The sequence below is a fragment of the Bemisia tabaci genome, chromosome 1, assembly GCF_918797505.1.
Source record: "Bemisia tabaci chromosome 1, PGI_BMITA_v3".
In the NCBI taxonomy this organism is placed as follows: Eukaryota; Metazoa; Arthropoda; class Insecta; order Hemiptera; family Aleyrodidae; genus Bemisia; species Bemisia tabaci.
Window position 1 is genome coordinate 68,925,339 of NC_092793.1, and position 18,423 is coordinate 68,943,761.

At 41.3% G+C, this 18,423-nt stretch overlaps 1 protein-coding gene across 5 annotated transcripts in view; it reads right to left on the reverse strand.

Annotated features, from left to right (window-relative positions):
* cyst (rho guanine nucleotide exchange factor 18 cysts) overlaps positions 1-18,423 on the reverse strand; it is a 139,001-nt gene that overhangs the window by 90,282 nt on the left and 30,296 nt on the right. For all 5 annotated transcript variants that reach the window (XM_019043258.2, XM_019043262.2, XM_019043257.2 and 2 more), the window contains exon 2: positions 10,100-10,175. In XM_019043258.2, coding sequence (XP_018898803.2) covers positions 10,100-10,160 — 61 coding nt within the window. In that variant the 5' untranslated portion in view covers positions 10,161-10,175. The remainder of the gene's footprint in view (positions 1-10,099; positions 10,176-18,423) is intronic.

An 18,423-nucleotide genomic window follows, 5' to 3' on the forward strand; every position in this document is an offset into this window, starting at 1 on the left:
TGTAGCTTCCTGCGAGTGTTGCTTCTCAAAGGCCTCATGTGACCTTTCCGATTCAAATGACCAAACTTCCGGTTTGTTCAACCGTGTTTTCGGATCGTCCGACCGAATCATCGGTTAGTGTGCAATCGACCTAGTGGTCCTTGTAGCTTTCGGCTCTTGTGACCAACTTTCGGTTTTTAAACCAGAACTGTAAAAAGGGATCCACAGAAAATTCGGCGCGAAGAACCAAACAGCTCGATTTTTCTCGTAATAGGATTGATCGATTATTGCGATCGAATGTTTCTTTTCAGCGTTCTTTTCAGCTGTTTATCGATAATATTCCATAGGTTTAAATGGTCGATCAATCGATATATCGCAAAGCACGTCACGCCGCGCCACTGCATTTAATAGCTTTGATCGCCTCAAAAATTGAGGCATGTGACTGCGATGAAGTTCGACAAGCACTCTGGAGGAATAAAAACGGATTCAAAGTTGACGAGCATTGAGGGAGGGAGGGGGGAGGGGGTGGAGGGAGAGGACATCAGATATACTGACAAATTCGTGCCCTTAATGGGTACTCCGTATCTCAAGCTTTTTCCGTGTAAGAGAAATATCAACAGATTGACAATTCATACAAAAGGTGAGGGTTCCTGGTGGAAATATCAATGGACAAGTGTGTGTGCATTAGAACGAGCTTAAAACCACTCGAGGTATATGAGTAGGCTTCAAATCGACTTTCCGATGACGGTTTGACAAAAAGAAAGGATATCATTTTTCATAGTAATATATGAGAGTGTTGTGTAAGTGAGTGGAATTTGAAAATCCCGGTGTTCAGGACGATTTTTGTAATTTTTTGGGATCTGGACAAGAAAATTGGGGACATTTTGGGATACCGGGGACACCCTTCCAGAATCGGGGATAATCGGAGACATTGGGGACTTTTGGGGACCGGTAGACACCCTGAGACGTGTTAAAAATCCCCTGACTTTATCTGGCACTCTTAGTTTTCCAGACCGGAAACCAGAAAGAGGGCTGAAAATCCTTGCCTCTTCATGGTGTCTACTAAAACAGGCTGGTTAAAAATAAGCTTTACTTTTACAGTACTTTTACAGTACTTTTTCAGTACATTCTCAAGAAATTCAGTACCTCCTCCAACAGAAAAATTCCGCACTTTCTCAGTACCTCCATTTGACGAAATTAGAAAAAATTTCAAAAATTTGAAATTGCGACAAAAATGACAAAAAAATTTAAAAAAATTCCGGACCTTTTGGCGGAATTTCCGCACCTTTTCAGTACTGTCGGACCGCCTTTAAAAAAAAATCAGTGCTATATCCGGACTTTCCGGAAATTCCGGACTTGTAGACACCCTACTTTGGTTCTTCTGCGAGCATGAAGGCTTTTGCGAGAGGATCCGCGGGAGCACTTGAAAGCGCGAAGCCACCTCGCGGGAATCGCGACTCGCGAGAAGCGTGAGTTCGGGGTCGGAGTCGGGGCTGAATTACCGGTGAGCGGTGATAGATGGGCTCCTTCCTTTCCGGTATCGGCACCGCGCTAACCGCCCGCGCCGCCTTTAAACGCACCAGCTGGGTGCACCACCCGCACGCCGCACAGAGGATCCAGTCAATCGGAGAGGTCGCACATGAAATTTTTGACTAAACCTGCAAATTTGGATGTTTATTTCATTCAATTATGAATATTAATGAGTGTCTCCAGAGGAGAAAAAATGTCACGAGAACCTAAAAGTTTTGTATAAACGGAGTTATACGCGTTTAAAGTTTCCAAACTTTGTCCGACCTCTCCTATTGACTCGATCTACCGTGCGCCGCCGCGCCGCACGCCAGAGTCAATTATTACACGCGCTCACAGATTACGACTTCTTGTGACTCCGGCCCCGATTTTACCTTCAAATCGAGTTATCGAAGGGTTCGACCAGCCGCGCGCGACCTCCCGTCGCCCGACTGGAGGAGGAATCCCAATTTTAATGGACTACAAGGTAGGCTTAAATTAAGGTGAAACTATAACGGAAGTGAACGCAAACATCGATATGTCGCACACATTCTGCACAAGTCATCCGTGCAGCTTGGCAACACCGCATATAGATCTTCGACCAATCGAAATGTAACCTAGGTATAACCATCGATCTTCGACCTATCAAAATTTACCGAAACTATCGATCTTCAACCTATCGAAATGTGTCCTAATCGAGGTGCGAATTCAAGTGCCCTCTAACACATTTTAGCTGACCAAAATTTCACCTAGGACACGATTCGCACATGACATTTTTTTTCAATTTCTTAAATTTAATGAGTTTTTTCACTTGAATCCCTTCTGTCTATTTGAAAAAATATATCTATGCAAAACAGATGGAAGTAGAATCAGTTGGTTCATTTATGATTCGTGAAAGGTAAACCGAAATGAGGATTTGCGATAATTAAGAGAACGTTTCTCTGACCAATCAATCAATCGATTATTTCTGAATTTTAGGAATTTCTTTTCTAAAAATGCAAATTCCTGGACGTCACATTACGCTGTAATATCATCAAGCATTGATATACATTATCGATTCCGAAAATATTCGGCCGGTTAATATTTTCCGAAAATAGGCCGATCTCTACGTAAATCTCGAGCGATGGCGAATCCAAAGACAAAACAATGTTTACCTCCCAGGTATCTCAGCTTTCAAAGGTATCCAGCAATTGAATCAGTGAGAACGAAAACACACTAACTCGGTAATTCAAAAATGCTCAATTTTCATTAAAGAGAGTCAGTTTTCAATAGGGTCATTGCAGTTAACGCATCTGTTCCAACTTGGACCTTTGAGGTGTTCTTAAGTATTCGTCTTCCGGCACCAAAAATCTTTTTCTTGTGCTAACTTCTTCAACTACTGTGCAGTTTTGCGTGTGTTATGATTATTATAATTTTTTCGAGTTGGTGTGTTTTTGTTCTCACTGATTCAATTTCAAAAGACTATAAAAAATTTAGGAGAAAACTAAAAGAATCGACTCCGCAAAATTGACGCTATGTGGCTGAGGCTCCTACTAAACTGGGGTTGATGTGATAGGTATGACGTGATAAAAAATGTCTCTTTGATAGTAAAATCAATGAGCCGAGAGCCCTAGGGGCGGGAGGGGAGGGGGGTTATGCGGGAAATCCTTTCCCATCTCTCTCCATCATGCTCTTTACCCCTTTTTCTAGCATCATTTGCAACATCACATCAAATATTTTGCAGGGTGAGCTGTGGCGCGGCGCTTGGCCGTCAGATCCAGTGCAAAATCGTTGAATTAAGTTGCTTGCAAGTTTGCCAGGTTGTGCGGTAAAACGTAGGATATCTTACATTGGTTTACATAGAGAAATACTGATCTCAGCACTGTCTATTAACAATGATTGCCGGTTTGTTGCATTGGAGGGTCATTCAACATCAAAACCAAATCAGAAATACCGATTTGAGTACTTGAATGAGGGACGGGCAGAGGGTAGACCCCCCTCCTGAGGTTCGTGTTCCCAGAAAATATTGAAAACTTTTTGTGAAAGAAGTGGAGACTTATTTGCCGATACGAGGGGCACAAATAGGTATTTTGCCCCCTCCGTGCCTCTTTACAAAAAAGATAGATGCAATTTTCTGCTGAATGTGACTGTGGGTGGTATTAGTACTGAAATATTAAGCCGTACTTACTTTTATGGCGTATACAACTGATTTACAGATATTACTGTTCTATTATCAAGACAAACTTCAGGCGTTGCAATATATATTCTAACAAAATATCTATTTTTGGAAAAAGGCATGAGCACTTTCCCTTGAAAATCGCAATTGTGTTAAAATAAATTGGAGAGAATACTCTCTAAAGAAAGAAAAGAAAAATAGTGAAAAGTTTTCCATAAAGATCTATTCTTATTGAGAAAAATTGACAACGTCTAAATATTGTGTGTAATATACACACATCAAAAGATGTGACTTCAGTGGCCCAAAAAACATGATGAGAAAAACAACAGTAAAATATGGGGGGATGTATTGCAGCCTTGTTTTCCACCATTTCACTGTTGTTTTTCTCACAATATACACATACATACATTTATTTATCCTGGGCATGGCATTGTTGATCGCCTAATACGACATAAAAATAACACAGAGGGAACGATTTCTAACGTGAAATACCAAGTTTTATCCTCAAAATATTGAGCAAGAAAATACGACGCACGAGGGAAAGTTCATAGCCAGATAAGTTGGATTCCAAGTTGGGAATAAAGGTAATCAACATATTGTCGAGAACCTCAGACCTTAGCCGAGTTTCACTGCAGCCCCTTCCTTCCAACGGTTATGCAAATTGAGCTGCGGTGTAGTTGAAACTTTCTGTGTCACTCCTTTCTGTCTAAAAGGTCGCTCGTTTTACAAAGGATTTTCATTTAAGCTTGATAATGAGTCAAAAAACTATTCGCCTGTACCTGACTTCAGGCTGAGAATTCTACTTGTTTAAACTGTTCAGCATGGCACCAGTATGTAATACTTTCCATTCTTGCTTCTCATTCTGATTAATATTAGGCATTTAAGGTATACTGTAAAGGCAACTAAAACATAAATTATTGTCTACTCAATGTTACCCTCCTTGATTCCATATATATCTTCGCTGATCAGTTATTTATATAAAATGATATTTTGAGAGGCATTTGTCTATTGGTATAAAAAACGGCAACAATGCGTTTCCTGTGTTGCACAAACCGTGTTTTACGGAAAATTTTGATGAGGGAGCATATATTGGCACCTTCCGGCCAAAATATCACAAGCGCCATGCGACGTTTCAAAATTTCCACCGCCATTTTTTTTTTTTTTACAGAGAAATTGTTGGTTAAATCAGGTTGAAAATTTCACTGAGTTTTATCGGCAGCGCAGAAAAAATGCAGCGAAATTTTCGGACAGCTTTGTTGAGCAATTTTTCTGTTAAAAAAAAAAAAAAAAAAAAAAAAAAAAAAAAAAAAAAAAAATGGCGGCGGACATTTTGAAACGTCGCATGGCGCTTGTGGTGATTTGGGCAGAAGGTGACGTATATGGACTGCATTTTGCAACAAATTGGTTGCAATTGGCTGCATTTTTGGTTTATACATGGAAAATATCTATCTACATAGGGAAACTAATGGCACATTATGTACGAGTAGGCTCTAAAATGAGCCAGAAATTTTAGTTCCTAACTGCAAAATGTGGTCAATATCATAATGCTTTTTGCACCTTGTCGATAGGTCAATTGAAATTCTAAAATGCAACAGCTTCTCTTCTTCTCATGATAAATAGAAGTAAAATTCAACGACAATCGTGTTCGTCGAAAAACTGAGCCAGAAATTGTAGTTCCTGACTGCAAAACGTGGTCCGTATCATAATGCTTTTTGCACCTTGTCGATAGGTCAATCGAAATTCTAAAATTCAACAGCTTCTCTTCTTCTCATGATAAATAGAAGTAAAATTCAACGACAATCGTGTTCTTGGAAAAACTTGATTCCTTTCTACTAAACTCAATCCACCCTGTAGAGCCGAGATTTTTCCGTTTGGCGTGACAACCCGCGGATGCAGCAATCGTCGCCGGATGGTAATTCCGTATTGGAGGGTGGGAGGTGGGCCTGGGCTCGGATTGAGCCGACTCGGGACTTTTCCGCGCCCTTAATACGATATTCATGGCTCGTGCGAGCCGAGCTGGAGACATCGAGCTAAATCGGGCGGTGGATATTCCCGAGCCCAACGTAACGGCATATCTCAGTTTCCGCGTGAGCCCTGGAACGCATCAACTTCTGTGGACAGTAGGGCTCCACGCAAAAAACTCTTAGGCCCTTAAGGAAAGTTGAGTGATTCCTCGCGAGACGCTCATCCCTCTTAGCTCGCACCTAGGCCGCCGCACAGTGTATAGAATCAATCAGAAAGGTCGGACATGAAATTTTTGAGTAAAACTGCAAATTTTGATGTTTATTTTGTCACATTTTAAATTTCAAGGGGTGCTTCAAGACGAAAATTTTACGAGGAAACCGATGGAACCACTTTCAGAACCTGAGAATTTTGTGTAAACAGAGTTATAAGCTTTTAAAGTTTCCAAATTTTGTCCGACCTTTTCCATTGACTCGATCCACTGTGCGCCGCCGCGAAAGCGGGCGCGTTTTCTGGTGACTCCGAATCGCATCCGACTATTCATCTCGAGCATGCAGTCTTCGGATAAAAAATTGAAACGTTTCCGGTCGGTGGTTGACAAGCTGACCGAAAAAAGATTTAACGGAGATATTCTTTTATTGGGGTTGCCACATGAAATTCCCGATATTTCCTTCATTTCCCGGACACGGTTTGGTGAAATTCCCTGGCAATGTAGAATTTGCAGACAAAAATTTTATTGCTTCATTTGAGAGTGCCTAATGAGATGGGTCCGCAATATTTTCCATAATTTTTTTCTGGCATGGGAAATTGGAGAAAAATGGATTTAAAAGTGAGAAAATGTGCCGCCTCATGACGTCATCTGGCGGTATTTTCCATTTGAACACATTTATTTTAGCTGCTTAGGTTATTTTGTCATAGTTCCTCCAATAATTGTCCAATTTAGAAAGCAAGGATATCCTCGTACTTAGTTTTCCTAGCAGTATCATTTTAAGGATGAAATTGTCAAAATTTCGGACACCTGCAAATTCTCTATTATGAAGATATGCCAGATGGTTAATAAGACATGAGAAATAGTTTTCAGACAAAATGTGCTGTTCGAAACGTCGAACCCATTCAAGACAGCAAAAACAGGTGACCCAACAATTTCCCCCGGTCCTTTTCATAAAATTTCTATACCGGGTATTTTAAGGGCAATCTTTGATTAGTTTTCTAGGTTTTCAAACCCTATGGAGGCTATCGTCAATTTACTTTGGGTTTGGTAGTATCATACTCCTGAACATGAAAAAATTCTGACGGTCAAACCACAGCAGGTTGATTGTTGAAATTGATGGACAAAGCGATAGACAATGTAGATAAAAGATAATCGAGCGATCCTGTTGGTGGAAAATTGGAAACGTACGGTTGCAATGGACAAACACGGTATGTAATAGACTAAATAACGGCAATCTATAAGGACCTAAGAGTTAGTCCGTCATTTACGCTTTTAGGTCTAATACAGCCACCCGTTATAACCGATAGGATTCCTCCCTGTCTTCTATATCTGTCGCTTTGTCTATCAATGGATCACTAGACAAGGTACGAATTGAAGCATTCCGGTACATGTTTCTAAACCAAAATTTCACGTAGAACACGATTTGCGCAACGAAAATTACTGAAACCAACTCCTAACGAAGATATTAACCTTTTCATTTCACATTGGTTACGAGGAATTTGAACTGCCCGCTCACAAGAAACTCAAAGCTCTACGTGAGTCAAATCGCGCAAGACAACGGTCTCAGCAAGTTTCTTAATCGAGCAATATTCATTTCCCACCATGTGTTGTTCGAACTATAGGCAATTTGCTATAGCTGAGCCAAAGCGTCAAGATTGAGGTTGCCAGATTTTTACATCGCGCAGAGACTGTCATGATAACGTTTAGCGCGCGATGTGAATCACGTAGAGCATTGAGTTTTCATGAGCCGGTGGTTTGAATTCACGCATCAAGAATCATTAAATATCGTTGTGAGGAGTTGATTTCGATAATTTTCATTGTGCGCATCGTGCTCTACGTGAAATTTTGGTTACGGATCATATATCAGAGTGCTGAAATTCGTACCTTGTCTAGTGGTCCATTCCAAGAATCAGCCCGCAGGTTTGAAGGCCCTCGGGGAGCTGACACATTCTTCGCGCGCTGAGTCCACGACCCACGTTAAGTTTGCGATCTGGAAGAAACGCGCGAATTCCGTCTCTTCCTTTTAAACATGGCAACTCGGCTACGAAAAATAAAATGTTAAAAAATTACCCCGCGATGTACTTCAATACACGTGTCTCGCACGAGTTCCAGAGACGGGAGCAGCGACGTCCTCCCTCGGGATTATTGTAAACCACGCTGACGGCATAAGACTTAAAGCGTAAGGGAGTAGTTCAACTTTCACTTCAGCCTCGGAGAGGATCAAGTTATACAGCCGATAGGGTTCATCTCGACGTGTAAGTACTATTACAAAAGGCGAGTGCACGTGATACAGCATCGAGGCGTGGGGGTTGAAAGAGTCGAGACGAATGGAGCTACATCCAATTTTAAAAGATTAACCCAAAGTATGTATATTTTCAGTTCCTCTGCCATGAGCCGAGCACGTTCTAATTGGCGAGAATGCAGGGCAGACTGCAGAGTGAAGCTTGCAGCGGAAAGACGATTTGCTCAACAAATTTCCCCAAAGACGGTTGTTCCTTTCTTTCACGTTTTGCGGCGAAATGCAAACGAAAACTCAGCTTTCCGCGCGTTCCATTCCTAACAATAATTTATTTTAATGTGAATCCTCAGCGAAAGTGAACTAACACCAACACGGATAGAAATATTTGTGTTCTTGTGTTACTTTTGGTTAATATAGGTAGTGAAACACGAACCAACGCAACCTTTGTGTTGATTTTGGAACAGTTTGCCGTGGATTTAGCGCAGAAAATAATGGAGAGCCTGGGGAAGTGTATTCCTCCGATTGCGGCGTTGGTATTCTTCACCACTCGTTTTTTTTTTTATTAAATTTCTTCAGAAAACTAGGAGGCACTTCATTTTGAAATTGTCAACTGAAGGCTAGGGTTATTTTGTGCGTTTTACTTCCCGTATTAACCAAACTTTGATGTTGAAATTTCTCTCAATGAAGATATTCGAACGAATTTGAAAGAACCGCACTTTGACTGCGGACCCCTGGTAAAAATTGGCGATAGGAGCTGCGTTTCAAAATACCATAGGAGTTCTTAAATCCGACTAAAGAAGGCTATTGAAAATCATATAGCTGGCTGTAGAAAGTGGAGCAAATCATATAGCCGGGCTATACGAAGCTATGAAAAAGTATACAGTCGGGCTATAGTTCCTATCGCCCGGCTTTACACTTTATCGCCATTGGCTATTAAAAGCTATAAGAAATTGTGTAGAAATTCGTGTGCTTTGGAAATCATTAAGTTTGATACGGAACTACCTTAATATTTACAGAACACACATTATATTTTCCTTTAAAACATTTTTTTATTCATCAATTAAAATGAGAATAATCCATACAGAGTGTGCAGACATTTCAAAATCATGAGTTAAAAAACGGTGACTCCGCGAGACTAAATATTAGAGCCTAACACAAAGCGGAGCGGCGACGCACTGGCGCCTACAAACCTAACAGGGATACTTCACGCATTGCGCAATGCGTGAAGTATCCCTGTTAGGTTTGAAGGCGCCAATGCGCGTTTCGCGCTCTCTGCCCGCCCGCCGCACTGAGAAAAAACTATGGTTTATAAACCTATTAGAGGTAAATATGGAACACCTATAATAGTCGTAAATAAACTAATGATTCTCGGTCTGTGAACCATACTAAGGTCTCTGTACCTAATTAAGGTACCCCGTACCATAACTAAGGTATATGTGCTATTATTATATGTAGAGGTACTACTATTAGTGGTGTTCCATATTTACCTCTAATAGGTTTATAAGCCATAGTTTTTTCTCAGTGCGCGCCGCAGCGTGCCACGGCGTCTGAAGCAACTATTTCACACCAGAGGTATTGCACAGTATCATAAGAAATTGAAGGCGCTCCAACATATTAAGAATGACAGGCATCCTTCAAAAGTACGGAGCTTTCCTCGCAAAATAAATCAAGATACTACGGCACAAAAAGAGAGCGGTAGTCCAAAAACTAACTAAGTCCTAGTTTCCGTATTTTGTAACGTTTAGCATTAACTTTATCGTCTGGTTGTTGCTTAATCGCCATCGGCTATAAAAGGCTAAAAGAAATTGTACAGCCGGCTACGAAGCTATTGGAAATCTTACAGCCGGCTTTAGGTCTATGGTATTTTGGAACACAGATTCTACTGCCAATTTTTACCAAGGACTCTGAGGCCAATTAAAAAAATGTCGACGAAGGAAAAACTTTCGGTTACTGAATATTTCCGGAGTCGCACTTAAGAGGAGACCACCTTCTTTAGATTTTTCAATATAACTATACGGAAGAGAAAATGTGTTTTGAGAGCGCTTACCTGGCAGAAGCGGGGGAAACTTCATGTTGTCGTTGAGCGGTTCATTCATTTCGTACATCATGGCATGGTGAGTGATCTGAAACAAATAGGAAAATCAAACAATGTAGAGGTTTTTCTATTTTTAGGGATAGCATAAAAACATAGAACATAGGACGTTCCAAACATAGGACATCAGTTTGTGAAACAGATCCAGAAAACAGAATAACTAATTTTTTTGTCCTTTTAATTTTCTTACAGTTTCATACAAAAAGCTCAGGCAGATTACTAATTTTCTTCTTTTTTTTCAAAGTTCTCTGACACTTTGCGCGCGGTTGTTGAGCGTTTGCGTGTTAAAACGCAGCCAAAACATTAATGCCTAAATTGAGAACACTCGGTGCTGATTAAAGCGGTCAAAACTTTATCAGAATGTTCTTCCGAGTTCCTATCATTTGGAAACAGAAAAGTAAAAATTTGATAGTCCCACGAATTAAGTTCCAAAATAAAAACATTTGTCGCGAATTCTATTACGCAATTTTCAGGTTATCCCCGATTCCATAAAATAATTCAATGATAAATGGTTGAAAATTCAGTAAAATTTTCAAAATTTTCAAGAACTTGTCACCCTGTACAAAATAGGCCGAAAATACGCGCGGCGGCATGTCGAACTTTCCGACGATGCACCGCGGCGTGTAAAAACGCAGGTACAGGTGTCGAAAGATCGACTGACAAATGTCAAAAGCTTCAACTTCGAGGAAATTTGCAAAAGCTATGAATAATGGATTAAGTGGCGGTAGGGAGGGTGTGCACGTTGCAGAATCAGGTGGGTGATGCGCCTCTGAGAGACCAATCCTTGCTGCCGAGTTGTGCAGGTGAGGACTGGAGGAACCGAATTCCTACGTCCTACCAGTCTGCGGAGAAGAATCCGAGATAACCTCACCAGCCTGGCAACGTTGGAGCTGAGAACATCAACCGACGTTGTCCAAAAAACGTCGTATGAGTATTTGTGCGTGGGCAAAAATTTTTTGATAACATCTGCGCTTTTAATAAAAATTAAATGGACACTTTTCTCCCAAATTTTCATACAAATTAGACTACGCTGGCAAAAAATTCTGAACATCTTGGAAAGAAATAAATAACAACTATCAAGAAAATTCTGTCCTTATCAACAGGAAGACAACGCCTGGATGTTCACGCAGCGTTTTACCATGGCAGCGATAGTGCCCATTGCTGCGGGTGTGAAGTTCTTCATTTCCTGGGGAAAGATTATTTTACCATTTAAAAAGGTTATTGGAGTTGCTGAAAAATATGTTCGGAGTTGCAGAATTGTCTTGGAAAAACAGGTTGTTGGACGTTTCCAATTAATTGTGGTAGTACCCCCATAATTGTGGTAGTGCCCCCATAATTGTGGTTGTGACCCCATAATTGTGGTTGTGACCCCATAATTGTGGTAGTACCTTAATAAATTGGGCGACTAACCCAAACGTTGCGGTACTACCATGATTAATCGGAAATGCCCATATCATCCAACAAAGTGGGGTACTACCACAATTTTAGGGGATAAACCCTAACACTTTTTCTTCGTGTTATCAGAATAGCACATCAGAGAGGTGCTCATTGCATAGAGTGCGTCTAGAGTCCCTTTATACTGAGAGTCAAGACAATTCGGCTCATGGATGTCACAAACGGGAATAAAGATTACAGAAATTGAACGTTTTTCGTAATCTTTGATCGGCCCATTCTCAAATGCCTTTCTCCGTTCCTCCTCTCATTCCGTTTGTTCCTTGCCGAACCCGTAATTCCCTGGTCTATTCCAGATTATAATCTTTGCAATTGGTGAAAATGTAATCTTTATTCCCGTTTGTGACACTATGGAGGCCTAAAATACGGGAACCAATCAGAAATGGATTCAAATTGTCTTGACTCTCAGTATAGAGGGACTCTAAGTGCGTCTATTTCTATTCTAAAATAAAAAGTTAATCCTTGCTTTCGGCAACGTCGCTTGACGATCGGTGCTTAACTTCCGACCGACCCCGGCTCCAAATGATATCCCCCTCCTCTACCCCGGGTCCCCTTTCATTATTCGTTCCATATTTTGCTCCTTAATCGATTCGCACACACATCATTTGAGACTAAAGCACCGAGATTCTAAATACTCCACGCGGTGCATGACGTTATCTCTTGACGCGCAGGCTAATTACTTTCAGGAAGAGCTGCGCCTGGATTGTTGAATCGATACGACATGAACTTGATCAAAGCCTATAATATCAATGCTATCTATCGATCAAGGTCTCTATGTCGATTCAACAATCGACCCACGGCGACACACGGATACCTTTGGGGCATACTCGGTCAGAATTTTAGGATGCGCTTCGAGACTATCTTAATAATGAGTCTCCCCAAAGGGTAAAATCCCAAGAGGGCAAATGGACTACATTTTGCAATTTGGAACTATGAATTCTAGCCTGGTTTAAAAGCGACGTATGTGCCATTAGTTTCCCTATACACATAAATGTTTTTCCAGAAGAGCCAGAATGTATAGTTCCAAATTGAAAAATGCAGTCCAAATGTACTAAAGCGCAAAACCGGAGAGATTTTTATAGTGATACGAGTTCCGTGCGATTGTTATACGTAAGTTTCGCACTGGTGCGTCAAAGGTATACCTTCGACGGGGGGAGGGGGGGGGGTGTACTCTAACAAAGGACTACTTGGACTACTCGTTAAAGCAGGTTAAAGGAAACCATACAAATTATGTAGTGGCGAGGCGTGCTTTGCGATATATCGATTGATCTGCCATTTAAACCTATGGAAAAGGAGGTATCGATAAACAGGGCGTTCGCAACGAACACCTTAATAATCGATTCTTCAACATAGCTTCAAATGGGGGTATATCGATAATCGATCATTCACGCCTCGCCACTGAAATTATGCTCAGATACTTACATTTTTTCGCGATTTCAAGGACCGCCAACGTTAGGATGCCTTTAACAAATCAATGCATCTTTCGAAACATTGAAGATGTCGGGATGAAAATCAGTGATAGTTTAATTAAGCGGTACAATAGGCAACGCTGGAATTAAGTTAATGTGTGGGAGAAACAAGCAAAGCGCCCTCAGTTAGTATCGTATGTGACCGATTGTATTGTAACATGGATACAACTATTCGAACTCCAAGGAGGTCCGTGTTGCATACGCACGGAAGCGAAGGCGTTTTGATGCTAGAGACATTCAACGCTTCACCCGCAGCGCGGTACTACGAGGATCCAAAATGTTTTACTGATTTTTATTACATTTTCAATTTTTCGGAAAATGCACCGATTTCTTGAAGGTATCGCACCATTGCTGGTCCTCGAAGTGTGTGTGTCTCGAAAAAGTGTATGTATTCGATCATAAGTTGCAGAGTTGACTTTAACCTACTTTACATTTCGCCACTGAGGAATTCCAAATGTAGTCCAATATCAGGTTCTGATGGGATAATTTTCCGATGATGGACGAGGATGGCTTTGTTAGACTATTTACGAGGACGAGTTTTTCTATTTTTTCCATGTTAGTTAGCTGCGCAATGTTTACTCAAAAAATGAAATGACTTATCAATGATAGAGTCTACATCGAAGACAATGTCCAGCTGATGAATGGAAAGTGTGATCGCAGTCAATGTCAGACGAGATATAAACAATAACAACTCAATGACTACATGAAGTCTCTGAGACCCAAAGAACAGGCGACAATGAAACAGCGTGACAACTGTGCAGTAGCATGAAAATTTGTTAAAATCGGATGGACCGTGTTGTCAATCGGTGCACTGAGGCTTCCAAAATTTGTCTTTCTGCTAATGCTGGTTATGTTTTCTTAGAGGGAATTTTCGGATTTACTTATAACCGAAGACCGTGAAATTTCGAGCATATATTTCGAGTGATTAACAAAATATTCAGAGAAAGTGCTATAAGGCATGGTTACTCAGGTTGTGGACCGTTCGTAAAATTGTATGACGTTAGGCACTTTTCCCGATTTTTTTACCCCTCCCTCCCTCCTTGCCAGATCCCCTCTCCCCCTTCTGCCTTCATTCACAGGGGTGTCTTAGGTATAGATAGTCATACGCAACCCTAAGCACGTCATTTACGGACGGTCCTTTTTTCATGGAGAAACTAAAACAAGAGAACAAATCAGACAACGTGAAATGCAGTCATGTCCAGTTTGATCATGTCATCGCCCGTTTTCTAACACGGAGTCTCTTTAAACTCCCCTTGATCGTAATATGAATTAAACGTTCTTTCTTCAGAGTGGAGTGAGTTTAAGAGGAGACTATAAATAAAATTAAAAGTTACGCGAAGCCTCCAGTTGTCTTCGCGGGTTGGCTGACTATCGTGGTGGTTTTATCTCGAGGAGTAGTGTTCGACTTTACCGGAGGAAAGTTATGAGGAGTCGCGGGCACCTCGGACAAGCTCAACTTGCAACTTGCCGACTTATCGCCGCGTTGCATCGTTTCCACGCTGCGACATTTAAAATGGGTCAGGTTCATCCAATTTTGCGCAGGGTGCTTTTAAGAAAGAACCCGTTTTTCATCTCCCTATGGGTAGAGAAATAAAATTATTAACCAGAAGAGGCCCTCTGGTGACTCTTCGTAAGTTTTCCCGCTAGAACCCTTATCAGGGTTGTCATACTTTCTTCACCTTCAAATTCCTTGACTTTTCCCTGACTATTTTTGCTTTTTCCTGACTCCAAAAATTTCGAACTCCCTGATTTTTTCCTTGCCTTCGTTCAAAATTCTCACCACTTTTTAAATACGCTGCCAGGATTGCCACAGAATTTAGAAAATGAAATTCCCTGACATTTCTCTGATTTCCCTGACACATTTTGGTGGAATTTCCTGGCAACTGAAGATGTGACGGATGGTTAAGAAGGCATAATTGAGAATAGTTTTCAGGCAAAATTTGTTGTTCGAAATCTCAAACCCATTCTAGAGAGCAAATAAAAGTGATTCAACAAATTTTCCCTGACATTTCCCGGTATTCCCTGACTGTGGCAACCCTGTAAAACTTTGGACAGAATTACCTTATTTAGGAATCAAATTATCAGAAAAGACATCCAGTAGCTGGTAAAAGACGACAAGCCCTAAAAATAACCAGAAAAGGTAAACAGTTGGACGTTCAGTGACATGATTCAGTGATTAGTAGAAGTGTCAGCAATTCCCTAACTTTTCCCACGAATTGCCTGAATTTTCCTGGTCGTTACAAATCCCTTGACTTTCCCCGATTTTCTCGGTTTTCCAGACCGCTGGCAACCCTGGTTGTCTACGTGGGAGGCAAAATTCTAGCTGTCTCGGGGCGGCACACAGTGAATCGAGTCAATAAAAAAGGTCGGACAAAATTTGGAAACTTTAAACGCTTATAACTCCGTTTATACCGTTTGAGGTTCTAAAAGTGGTTCCATCGGTTTTCTCGTGAAATTTTCTTCAAGACGAAATAAACATCAAAATTTGCAGTTTTAGTCCAAAATTTGATGTCCGACCTCTCTGATTGATTCGATCCACTGATGTGACAATGGCTCAAATTCAGACATGGCCCTATAGTCGTTTCAGGATTGCCACAGAATTTAGAAACTGAATTTCCCTGGCATTTTCCTGATTTCCCTGGCACATTTTGGTAGAATTCCCTGACAGTCGAAGATATGCCAGATGGTTCATAAGACATAATATTAAATAGTTTTTAGGAAAATTTATTGTTCGAAATTTTTCATCTATTCTAGAGAACAAATAAGGGATAAGGGTGGCTTAACTGTTTTCTTTTCACATTTTCTTCATTTACCCTGTCATTTCCAGGTTTTCCCTGGCCTTTTTAAAATTCCCTGACGTTTCCCGGTTTTTTCTGACTGTGGTAATTATTATTTCCGAATAGTTTTTTTTATCGTGTTTTGGATTTTTTCTTCCCGACTTTTTTCGAAATAAAGGATCCATTCCTGCGGATACGTTGTTAGGGTCGGACGGCAATTTGGCGGCGGCGGTGGCGAAAACTCGAAAAGCGGATCGGAGACGATGGATCGTGCCGAAAACGCGGGTTGCTCCGCCGTGTGGCTTGGCGTGACATAAACGAGTAAGGTCGGCCGGTACTGATCTACACGGATCATAAATACATAACATAAGGCCGCGGCCGCGCCGGGCGCCAAGCCGCGTTGCCGTAACCGGGGCATTGTTTCCATCGCTTGCGGCACCCATGACAATCGCTCCTTGTTAACGACCAACGAAAAAACGCCCGCAGAAAAGCAGGAAAATCACATACCGTCATTCCTTCACCAAAGGACCTAACTATACTTTGATGTTGCGAAATTCGTCGTTTCCGTAACAGGGAGCCTACTAAAACTAGAGTCCCTTTATACTGAGAGTCAAGACGATGTGAATCCATTTCTGATTGGTTCCCGTATTTTAGGCCTTCACAGTGTCACAAACGGGAATAAAGATTACATTTTTACCGATTGCAAAGATTATAATCTGTAATGGACCAGGGAATTACGGGTTTGGCAAGGAACAAACGGAATGAGAGAGGGAACGGAGAAAGGAATTTGAGAATGGGCCGATCAAAGATTACAAATAACGTTCAAATTCTGTAATCTTTAGTTCCCGTTTGTGACTCCATGAGGGGGTGTTGTCTTGACTCTCAGTATAGAGGGACTCTAACTAAAACAGGCTGGCCAGAAATCAGTGCTTTTACAGTACATTCCCGGTAAAGTCAGTACCTCCTCAACGAAAAAATTCAGTACTTTTTCAGTACCTCCACTTGACGAAACTCGAAAAAAATTTCAAAACATTGAATTTCTCTACAGCTTACGACAAAAATGAAAAATTCCGGACCTTCTGACGGAATTTCTGCACTTTTTCAGTACTTCCGGACCGCCCTTATAAAATCAGTACTATTTCCGAACTTTCCGGATTTGTAGACACCCTATGCGTCAAGAAAGAACGTAACTACATATCAATGTTGCTAAATTTCTCCTCGCACATTGCAATTTTCCAGAAGAATCGTGGCTATTCCTAGCTAAGAAATTTCCCTGGTTTTCTGCCGATCTTGTGCAGAAATCATAAATATCTTGGACACAAATTATTTAAGTACATTCTCGTAAAAAAATTGAATCGTTTGAGGGAATTTTGCAGCCTTGGAATGAAGTTACCTTTCTTCGTGCCGGAGGCGAGGAATTTCACCTCGAAAATTGTATTTTTACCGGGAGAATCTTGGGAATTTCTAGCTGAAAATGTTCCTGATTTTGCTTAGGATCTCATGCAAAACCCACAACGATTTCGGACAAAAATTTCACAGGTGCATGTTGGTAAAAAATCACTTGTTTCAGTCAATTTTGCGACGTTGGAATAGAGTTACGTTCCTTCGTCCGGGAATCGACCGGTGGCGTGGCGTGAATGGTCGATTATCGATATTTCCCCATTTAAAGCTGTGGTAAAGGATCGATTAGTACGGTGTTCGTTGCGAACACCCTCTTAATCGATTTTTTCCATAGGTTTAAACGGTAGATTGATCGATATATCGCAAAGCACGCCACGCCACTGGAATCGACGTACATCTAGAAAGAACTTGGTTCATTTCTTAATGCGCGCTACTTTGGAGGCGCTACGTTAGGCACAAGGATCGTAAATAATTAAAATCCCTCGGCCCATAGATCTAAGGCCGTCACCATAAGGCTTCTTCGTTATCCTAAGGCTGGAAAATTGAGGGGAAAAGGGGGCAAAAGCGGCAATGGTCGTACACACGACCTGCGCGTTGATTATTGAAATTGATAGACAAAGTTGACAAAGCGGACAGTGGGTAACTGGAGCGATCCTGTTGGAGAAGCGGGTAGTTGCAATGGACAAAAGGAGGTAAGTAATAGACTTGCTGACGGCAACCTACCATAGAACCTGTGGTAAGTTCATCGTTTTCCCCTTACGTCCTAAATAATCAACCTTTCAGCCCTCAGGTTCGCTCTAATTTCCCTTTGTCTTCTTTGTCTATCGCTTTGTCTATCAATTTCGACAATCAGCCAGCTGGACAACATTTTTTATAGAATTTAATGAGCCGCACCACAGAGCCTCGACTGCAATGTGCACGTTGCGCGCTTAAATTTAAGGTAAAAATCGGCGGATTTCCCACAGACCGCGAGGCCCCCTGTCTGCCAATTTGACTTAAAATCAATGGCCGTCTAACACGTGTTGGCGCGAAATCGGCAGTAACCGTGCACAAATCGGCAGTGAGGCCACAATTCGAACTTGACGGTAAAGAATTCGCTTGAGGTAGTAAACTTGATCGTAACAAGCGAGAAGTGAACGATTTTCGACGAATTCGGAACGATTTACTTGAAGAGTCGGCC